This window comes from Plecotus auritus (genome assembly GCF_963455305.1).
Source record: "Plecotus auritus genome assembly, chromosome: 3".
NCBI lineage: Eukaryota > Metazoa > Chordata > Mammalia > Chiroptera > Vespertilionidae > Plecotus > Plecotus auritus.
Window position 1 is genome coordinate 51,409,865 of NC_137772.1, and position 10,754 is coordinate 51,420,618.

Genomic DNA, 10,754 nt, shown 5'->3' on the forward strand with positions numbered 1-10,754 from the left:
TCTTGATTTTACATTTGAACCACTGGGGAGCTTTTATAAGTCCTGGTGCCCAGACCACACCCTAGATGAATTATGAAGGATTCTCTGGAGGTGAAATCCACAAAGCAGTATTTTTAAAGCTCTCCTGGCAAGTCCAAGGTGCTCCTGCCTACACGTCCATAGTTTACACTTCATTATACATGCAGGGCCCGCGTCCCACTGGTGAGCACTCAGGTGCTGACTCTGAGAAGCTGGACATACTGAGAAAATTTTTATTTTCCTACCCCTGCAATGTTGGGCTCTGGTAATGTAAGAGTTGTTAATTTCAAATTAGGGTTGCTTTCACCGGAATGCATAGCGATGGTTCCATTCATGTAAATGTGAGACTGCCACATAAACACTACAGGTTCCTCATGTCAGTGAGTCAACTGAGAAAGAAACAGGTTATTGTACTGGTGACTGATTTTAATAATTGAAGCAGAACTGGGGTTGCTCCTATGCAGTAGGGGTAATGAGGAATGTGTTTGTTATATAGAAAAACTTTTGGGAATACTTAGTATTCACATGTCCTACGATTAAAGTCAGTAGAAAACTAAAATGACAGAAGCAGACAGAGTGTGGCTCATGCTCAGCCAGCTGAGGTGCTTTCTAAAGGCAAAGATATATAGAATGGATAGTGAGAGAAGGTAGCTATAAATACCAGCTAGCTATGAAAACAGTTGCAGAAACAAAAACTGCAATATTTATCAGTAGTTTCTTCTTACTAGTGTATTGATAGGAATACATTTGCTTGTGGCTGTATGCATTACAGAATTGTTAAATTAACATTTGTTAAGTACAGCCCTGGGTTGTTGGTTGGTGAGCCATGGATTAACAAAAGGCCCAAGAGAAATTGAAATGGAGACATTTATTGCTCCCAGGTTCTGAAGAAATTATGTGGGACATCTCAAGAGGTTACACAGGGAGGTTAAGGCAGGATCCCGGCAGAACAAGAGAAAGGACCTAGGAAAAACACCTCTCTTAGGGCCCAGGGGTGCAGCGTTTTGAGGTTCCCATGCTAAAGTTATACCCATCAATTCAAACCAAAAAGAGTAGGGTTTTCCTATAAGCTCCATGAGGGTCTTATCTAAGGGGCATTCCAAAGGAAAACCCTGAGAGGTGGGGATACTGTTGATCACAAGGGCTACTGGGAAAGTCATTTCGAGAATTTACATTTAGTTGTGACTCTGTGGGCTTCTGTGTAGGGGCATGTGCTTGTATGATGGGACCAATATCTGTTTAAGATCCAACAAGCCACTTGGCCAAACAAAATGGATGCTGAGGTGCCGATATCATGGAGTAACTTAGCTAAATGCGCAACAGTATGTATAAGAACTTCTCCCCAAATTTTCCCTCCAACTATAATGAATTATGCTTATAGGAGTTAACTTCATATCTCAGCATTTAAATTATAGAATAGTGATATTCAGTTAGAAAAATAATGAACTTCAACTAAAAGCGAAAGAGAGCTTTAGGGAGCCGTTACGGGAGCTGGTACTGCCGGTGAGCGCCAGCAGCGCAGCAGGGCCCAGTCTGGAAAACAGGAGATTAATCCTGATCAAGATGACAACGTCCCAAAAGCACCGAGACTTCGTGGCAGAGCCCATGGGGGAAAAGCCAGTGGGGAGCCTGGCGGGGATCGGTGAAATCCTGGGCAAGAAGCTGGAGGAAAGGGGCTTTGACAAGGCTTACGTGGTCCTCGGCCAGTTTCTGGTGCTAAAGAAAGATGAAGACCTCTTCCGGGAATGGCTAAAGGACACAAGTGGCGCCAATGCCAAGCAGTCCCGGGACTGCTTCGGGTGCCTTCGAGAGTGGTGGGACGCCTTCTTGTGATGCTCTCTGAGGAGCCCCCAATCCCTAACACCAGCCTTGAGTCTCCAGAGTTTGCAGCTGAGTGGGGGCTACTCCCTTGTCCTCTACAAAGGAAACGATTGCTGTCTGCTCACCACCAACGTCCTCCGGGTCTTTGGGGGAGTTCTCTCCCCTCACCATTTCACCTTTTTTGGAATTCTCACTCTTGCATGCATCTCCCTTCTCTTTCCCCTGCCAGTTTCAGGTCAATAAGCAGCTTTTCTGAGTGGATTTCTGGCCCCTACCCTCACCCCTGGTCTGTTTAATGACATTTGGCTTTTCTTTTGGCAACACAGTCACTGTCCATATAAAGTTTTTTAAATCAATAAAGTCAGTGGCCTTCCAATAAAAAAAAAAAAAAAAAAAAGAAAGAGAGCTTTAGAATCTTCTTTGGGAGAAAGAGTAAGTTTGTTTTCGGTTGCATGTGGGAAAGTTACATCAGGCCTGGTGGAACATAACTCCATTCTTATTTTATATAGAAGCTGCATATGGTTTTAGGAGTTCTGTTTGCATGCTGGGTTTATGAGTTGTACTGTGGTGGCTTTATTATACATCCCTGTGGCTCTGCTAAATTATATTTCCAAAATTTCCTTCCCTATATATTCTGGTTAGGGTACGCCACTAGAGATATTTTGTGTGCAATTTGATGCAGCATCCATATTGCTTTCATAATCAGAGGCCTGTGAAGATGCACCAGGTGCTATTTCAGCACACACATCTTGATATTTATCTGCTGGCTCACCTCATTGGCATTGGGCAGCTGCTTGCCAAAAAGCTACTCTATCTTCCCCCAACTCTTGAGCTAGATGCATATTTAGGTCTGTGATGAAGTTTGCCAACATTTTCTGCAGGACACCAGCATCATAAAATTTTGAAGTGGTGAGAGAATAACACAGTTTCCAGTTTATTACCAATTTGTTGTGATTTGTCCTTGTTCTTCCCCACTTTACATCCATCTTCTCTACTTGACTGCCTGCCCTTTTACTTCAAGGTTCAGTATCAAATGAAAAGATAAAGGACTTACAGTCTTTTCACCCATCTCCCCCAGTTACATGCAGTCAAATTTCTGCCACATTGAATATAAAAGTTCTGCTTCCCTGATACAATCCTGACTGATATACAAGTCTACCAGATATTAAACCTTATTATAAAACTTTCATACCTTATAATAATTTGTTGGAATATTTATAGACATCCTATCTAATAAAGAAGGCATATGCTAATTGACCATCACACCCTCAAAAGGCGGCAGTGCCCACAGCCAATAAAGAGGGAATATGCTAATTGACTACCATGCCCTCACAAGATGACGACACCCAAAGCCACAAGATGGTGGCGCCCAGTCCCCTCAGCCCCACAGGGGAAGGCAGTTGGGGGCAATCAGGCCAGCAGGGGAACAGTTAGGCATCAATCAGGCTGGCAGGGGAGTGGTTAGGGGGCTATCAGGCTGGCAGGCAGAGTGGTTAGGAGCCAGCAGTCCTGGATTGTGAGAGGGATGTCCCAGATTGGAAAGGATACAGGCTGGGCTGAGGGACATGCCCCCCCCGCCACACGAATTTTTTTCACCAGGCCTCTAGTTAGTACATAATAGAAAATTTAGATATGGACTTATTTTATAGGGGAATTTAATATAGACTAAAAGTGACAACTCAAGTTAGAGGAAAAATGATGAACTTTTAACTATATGATGTTAAAATAACTGGACAACTATTTGGAAAAGATAAAATTGGATCCACGTCACACTTGGATACAAGACTGAGTTCAAAATGAATTAGGAATCTAAATTCTAAAACAGGAATTGTACAAATAGTGAAAAAGAAAAGCATACAAGTATTTACTATATAATTTCTATCATAACATCACGGGAATAGGAAAAACCTTTGTAACTCTGTACTAAAAAATTCAGAATCTATGAAAGACTATATAAATTCAACTATTATCAACTACCTATTCACTATGTGAATGTGAACAATTACAATTCCACATATAAAAACATAATTAATGTAATTATGATGAATACACATGTTATAAATATGAAACAAATGATTCCATGTCAAATATATATGGGCATAAAGCATGGCCAAAACTTATGGACCTTGATTGTAGAGCACATCTCATGAACTTGACCCCCAAGTGATGTAAGGGCAAAAATAAATGAATGGGACTAGATCTAATTAAAAAGCTTCTGCACAGCAAAAGAAACTGACAATAAAACAAAGAGGCAGCCAACCAGATGGGAGATGATATTTGGAAATAGTAGCTCAGACAAAGGTTTAATTTCCAAAATATATAAAGAACTCATAAAGCTCAACACCAAATAAACAACCCAATCAAAAAGTGGGCAGAGGACCTAAAAATACACCTCTCCCAGGAATACATATGAAAAGCCAATAAGTATATGAAAAGATATTCAACTTCAGTAGCAATTAGGGAAATGCAAATCAAAACTCACACTTGTTAGAGTGACCATTATCACCAAGACAAACAACAACAAGTGTTGGAGAGGTTGTGAAGAAAAAGGAACTCTCACTCACTGCTGGTGGGAATGTGGACTGGGATAGCCACTTTGGAAAGTAGTCTGGCGATTCCTCAAAAAGTTAAGAATAGAGCTACCATACAACCCAGTAATTCCTCTCCCGAGTATATACTGGAAATACTCGAAACCATGTATTCACAAAGATATATGCATCCCTATGTTTATTGCAGCATTATTCACGGTGGCCAAGACATGGAAACAACCAAAGTGTCCTGTGATAGATGATTGGATAAAGAAGATGAATTACATATATACAATGGAATACTACTCAGCCATACGAAAGGATGAAATAGCACCATTTGCAACGTGGATGGACCTTGAGAATATTATGCTAAATGAAATGAGCCAGTCAGAAAAAGCTAAAAACCACATGATTTCACTCATATATGGGGTATAAAACTGAAACTCTTGAACACAAAGCAGCAGTGGTGGTTGCCAAAGGGAAGGGGGTGGGGGATATGGGAACCCTAATATAAGGTGACAGGAGAAGATTTGACTTTGGGTGGTTGGCACACAGTGAAATTTACAGATCTTATAACATAGAAACCCACACCTAAAACCTATATGATCATGTTGACCAATGTCACCCCAATAAATGTAATAAAATGTAAATAAATAAATAAATAAAGCATGGCCAGAGAAAAAATGGAAAATGCATTACTGTTATTTTGATTAGTATTATTATTGGTAGTAGTAATAACAGCACCATTAGCATTAGCATAGGTACAAACACCAGTAATGGGTTATACTATTGGAGTTTTAAAACAGTTTTATTTAAGGAGAATTAATGACTGAGACCATGAATAAGTACATGGAAAAAATATGGCTTAAAACATGACTGTGAAATATGTAAACATTTCTGAGTTAAAAGTTGAGCACTATCTGATTAGTCTGGATGGCTTGTCAAATAAAATTCAAAAGATGTAAAAGAAACTGTGATAACATTTTTAAAGACACATTGAGCAGTTTTTATGAAAAGTAGGTAATTAAAATCACTCTTAATGGAAGACACAAAATTTTAAAAACATTGTTAAAATTCTCTAGTAATAGCTCAGACACTAATTAAAGCACCAGGGACATAAAAATCATTTTTGTATTTAACTCTCCTAACTGTTTAAAAGAAGCCAAACATAATTTTCCTCTACTAATTACAAAAGTTTCATACCCATAACAAAACAAGTTAATATGCTTTACTGCTTTACCTTCTAGCCTCACAATATGCTTACAAATTTGAAATCATTGTGCTCTCCTCAGCAGTCTTTAATGAAGATATATTGCTGCTAATCTCACATGCAGCTGTCTTCCATGTCATAAAATTGTGTCAAAGACTGATACATGAGGCTTTGTCACTAAAGATGCTTGCATAGCTGTAGTTTGTTTCTCCCAAACATACCAGTTATTATAGGCAAAATAAACATGCCTGATTTGATGAAATAATTTATGAATTAGGTAAAATTTAGTTAAGAGCTGTAACAAAATGTGGAAAAATGGCACTTTGAATTAAGATCAAAGTCTGAGTAAACAAATATTCTGATGCTGTAATGAGGCACCGGATATAGGACTACATTTATGGTCATCTTAGTTTAACTAAAAAATGTTTTACTTGGATTCTTATGATTCATATGTTGTGTTTTTTTAATAAAGGCATGTAATTTACTAGAACATGCAATATTATTAGTGTTTATTCTTTGGGGACATAACTTCTATCAACTATCAAACATTTCTGTGCATCAGAAAAACTGGCATAAATTGAGTGGTAAGTTCAGGTCTTTGTTGGATCAGGATAGATTTGAATTTCTGTACTGGGGTACTTTTCTCTTTGTGTCATCCTATAGGATAAAAGGCTAATATGCAAACCAACTGAACGGTGGAAGGACCAGTTGCTATAACATGCACTGACCACCAGGGGGCAGACGCACAATGCAGGACCTGCAACCCGGTGGTCAGTGCGCACCCACAGGAAGAGTGCCAATCAGCCAGAAGCCAGGCTCATGGCTGGTGAGCACAGAGGTGGTGGCAGGAGACCCTCCTGCCTCCACAGCAGTCGGACATCACCCAAGGGCTCCTGGACTGCAAGAGGGAGGAGGCCAGACTAAGGGACCCCCCTCCCCACCAGTGCATGAATTTCATGCACTGGGCCTCTAGCATATATCCTATCTAATAAAAGAGTAATATGCAAATTGACCATCACTCCAACACACAAGATGGCTGCCCCCATGTGGTCAAAGATCCTGCCCCCATGTGGACACAAGATGGCTGCCACAAGATGGCCAGCAGGGGAGGGCAGTTGGGAGGGACCAGGCCTGCAAGGGAGGGCAATTGGGGGCAATCAAGCCTGCAGGGAGGGCAGTTAGGGGTGACCAGGCAGGCAGAGGAGGGAAGTTAAGGGCAACCAGGCCTACAGGGAAGGGCAGTTGAGGAAGACCCAGGCCTGCAGGGGAGAGCAGCTGGGGGGGAACAGGCCTGCAGGGGAGGGCAGTTAGGGGCAAACAGGCTGGCAGGGGAGCAGTTAGGTATCAATCAGGCTGGCAGGGGAGTGGTTAGGGGGTGATCAGGCTGGCAGGCAGAAGCGGTTAGGGGTAATCAGGCTGGCAGGCAGGCGAGCACTTGGAAGCCAGCAGTCCTGGATTGTGAGAGGGATGTCCAAAGCCCGTTTAGGCCCGATCTTACTGGGATCGGGCCTAAACGGGCAGTCGGACATCCCTCCAGGGGTCCCAGATTGGAGAGGGTGCAGGCTGGGCTGAGGGACACACCCCTCATGCACGAATTTCATGCACCAGGCCTCTAGTGTGTATATATATATATATATATATATATATATATATATACACACATATATATACACACACACACACACACACACACACACACACATACACACATAGACACACACACAGACATATATATATATAATTGATTTCAGAGAGGAAGGGAGAGGGAGAGAGAGATAGAAACATCAATGATAAAAAAAAAAAAGAAGGAAACATCAATGATGAGAGAGAATCATTGATCGGCTGCTTCCTGCACACCCCCTACTGGCATATGCCCTGACCAGGAATCGAATCATGACCTCCTGATTCATAGGTCAAGGCTCAAACCCTGAGTCACACTGGTTGAGCTCTTTGTGGTGTTTTTAAAATAGGATAAGCCTTGTCTGTGGGGAATATACAGGCAGCTTGACATTATGTTATCTAGAATTGGTGTGCCAGCTCTTTATGGTACTGATCTGGGGGAGCCAGCTACCCTGTACCTGGAGAACTTGAGAAGCATGTGAATATGTAGATTTCCCTGATGGAGGAAGAATTTTTGTCATTTTGGTAGGTAATTGAGATCAGGTGCAGTCCTCCCTCTCAAAGATGGAGAAAGCAAGTGCCAAATAGATCATTGTCCAGGAAAACCTGGGTGAGTGTCTAAATGTTTTTCAGATAATTATGCTTCCTCCACCATTGTCTATCCCAGTGGTCGGCAAACTGAGGCTCATGAGCCACATGCAGCTCTTTGGCCCCTTGAGTGTGGCTCTTCCACAAAATACCACGGCCTGGGCGAGTCTATTTTGAAGAAGTGGCGTTAGAAGAAGTTTAGGTTTAAAAATTTGGCTCTCAAAAGAAATTGCAATCATTGTACTGTTGATATTTGGCTCTGTTGACTAATCAGTTTGTTGACCACTGGTCTATCCCAATCAATTCTGATCCACACTGCATGCCCTTCACAAAATAGTGCAATTATTTACCTTATGCTCTTTGTTGTATGGGCCAATTCCTATTCTTCCATTGCTCTTAAGATTTCTGTATGCATTGAAAAGCATGATTCTCCCAAAACAAGGAAGCAAGGATGCGGGTGGACTAGTGTATGGAACAGCCTACATAGAGCGGGTGTGCATAGTAATATGTCATTACTCAGAATAGAAGATGTTTATCATTTAATCCCACTCTTACCAGTAGTGTCTTCCTAAACTATTATTTGTACACTGTTAGAAAGATATCATTAATCCTTGTCTCATCATCACTTTATCTTATGGTAAATATCTTAATTGTCATCCTTCAAAAACAAGGATATTGTCATTTAAAAAAAATAGAGTTTGAGCTATATAACAGAAAGGAACACAAACATTTATAAATGTAACTTGAGGCCCGGTGCATGAAAATTCATGCATTGGAGGGGCGGTCCCTCAGCCCAGCCTGCCCACTCCAACAGTCCAGGAGCCCTCAGAGGCAGGAGGCAGCATGGCGATCAGGGGAAGGTGACGCCCCATCACACCTCTGCTGCTGCCACTGCCAGCAGCACAAGTCTAGGCCGGCCCTGGTTACCTGAGCCTTGGGCGGCCTCAGGCTGGCCCTAGGCAGCTGGGGGGCTGAGGGGACTGGGTGCCGCCATCTTGTGGCTGTGGGCGCTTCCATCTTTGAGGGTGTGGCAGTCAATTAACATATTCCCTCCTTATTGGCTGTGGGTGTACCATATTTGAGGGTGGGGCAGTCAATTAACATATTCCCTCCTTATTGGCTGTGGGTGCTTCCATCTTTGTGATGGTGTGAGGGTCAATTAGGATATCCCCTCTTTATTAGATAGGATTATATTGATTATAAATTGAATACCAGTAGGAGAGGAAAGTAGTTAATGCATATTATGACATTTTCTAATTTGAAAACATGCTAATTGTGTTGTAATATCATATGATGTTTCTATTTTTTTCAGTTAATTTGTACATTTGTTTTATAAATGATGAGAAATGTTCAATTACAATGTTCTTTTTAATGCATCTCTGAATATTTTAGAGTCCTTAAAATATTTAGAGCGAGGAAGGGAGAGAGAGAAATAAAAACATCAATGATGAGAGAGAATCATTGATCAGCTGCCTCCTGCATGCCCCCTTCCAGGATTGAACCCACAGCCCTGGCATGTGCCCTGACCTGGAATTGAACTGTGACATCCTGGTTCATGGATTGATGCTCAAGCACTGAACCACACTGGCCAGGCAAAATATTCTTATTTTACTATATCTTTTCCAAATGCACATCTCATTCTCCAAACTATTTTATTTACTTTTCTTATCCTGTAATAAACATAAGCTATATGAGTTAAGGTTTGTATGTTATTATCTAAAGTAAGAAACAGAAGGCTTTGCTGATTTATATAATCTAAACATCTCCAGATGTTTTATGTCAGATGAAACCATAATATTAAGCCTTGCTAAATATAGAACATCCATTTGATTATAATCACTTCTCTTGAAAAATATTTCCCCCCTTATTAAAAATAAAAACAAAGCTGAAAACTAAAACATCTATGAGTCATCATTTCAATTTACAAACCTTCAACTAAAAACAGTATATAGCTTCTTGCATTTATATAAATGTAAACAAATACAATTTAATTAAAATAGGAAAAATCATTTATACATTCTCTTTCAACATAAATTATTTTATCATATTTTATGTCTATAATTTTAAAAAATCTTAAATTTTGATTTATAGGTTTTATTTTTTTCAAATGTCATTTTAATATATCCTAGCTTCTTTTTAATATTTATATCTAATATATAGCTGCAGAAGTGTTTCTTTTTGTTGGTTTATTTTGTGACACATAAAAATTTTGTATTATATTGTCTCCGCTAAGTAAAAGATCTATTGATTTTATGTGAACAACAATTATGTAATTATAATTTTAGAAAAATACAGAAAATTATGGTTAAATTGGTGAAAATATTTACTATTTCCCCAGGTCACATTAGCATGAGTTGATGTTTACCTAATATGTGCAGAATTGGAAGTATTAGTGGACAATCTTTCAGACTTGTTCTGAATCCAGGATGGCTATTTTTGCTGTTCCCCCACCCCCCACCCTATCCCCCCTATTAAACTGGCTTGCTCACATTTTAGCTTGTTGCTCACATGGAGCAACCAGACTCTTCATTGTTTGTCACCAAAATTTCCACTGTCTTTGAGAGCATCCTTAAGTTGGAACTTCTCTATACTCTGTCCTAAATAAAGTCAGGTCACTTGGGAGAGCTTCAGTTCCTCTCTGTTGTGATGGCCTGCCTGTTCTCTGGGGAAAATCTCTGAGGCACTACTCAGGAGCTGGGTGCAACGACAAGGGTCCACTTATCCATACCGGTGTCCCTACGTTGTGAGCAATGAGCTGGTCAGGAGTGATGGTCTCTGTTCAGGGCTTGCTTCTCTGGGTATAGTACCTCTACCCTACAGATGAGCTCAAGGGAGAGTAATTGGGATTTCAGTTTCATGGCCTGCTATATCTGGTGTAGTTTCCATCCTCTGAGTGGGAGCTGAATGGAGGAAGGAAGTCCTTGAACCTTAGCTGCCCTTGCCTGTTATCTAGCATGGAGTTGAGTAGA

At 40.7% G+C, this 10,754-nt stretch overlaps 1 protein-coding gene across 1 annotated transcript; it reads left to right on the top strand.

Moving 5' to 3' along the window:
- Positions 1–1,499: 1,499 nt before the first annotated feature.
- LOC308244625 (barrier-to-autointegration factor-like) lies at positions 1,500–2,203 on the top strand. The gene is made up of 2 exons (XM_080660768.1): positions 1,500–1,521; positions 1,566–2,203. The coding sequence occupies exon 2, from the start codon at positions 1,582–1,584 to the stop codon at positions 1,849–1,851; it is 270 nt and encodes an 89-aa protein (XP_080516894.1). The 5' UTR covers positions 1,500–1,521; positions 1,566–1,581; the 3' UTR covers positions 1,852–2,203.
- The last annotated feature ends 8,551 nt before the right edge of the window (positions 2,204–10,754 follow it).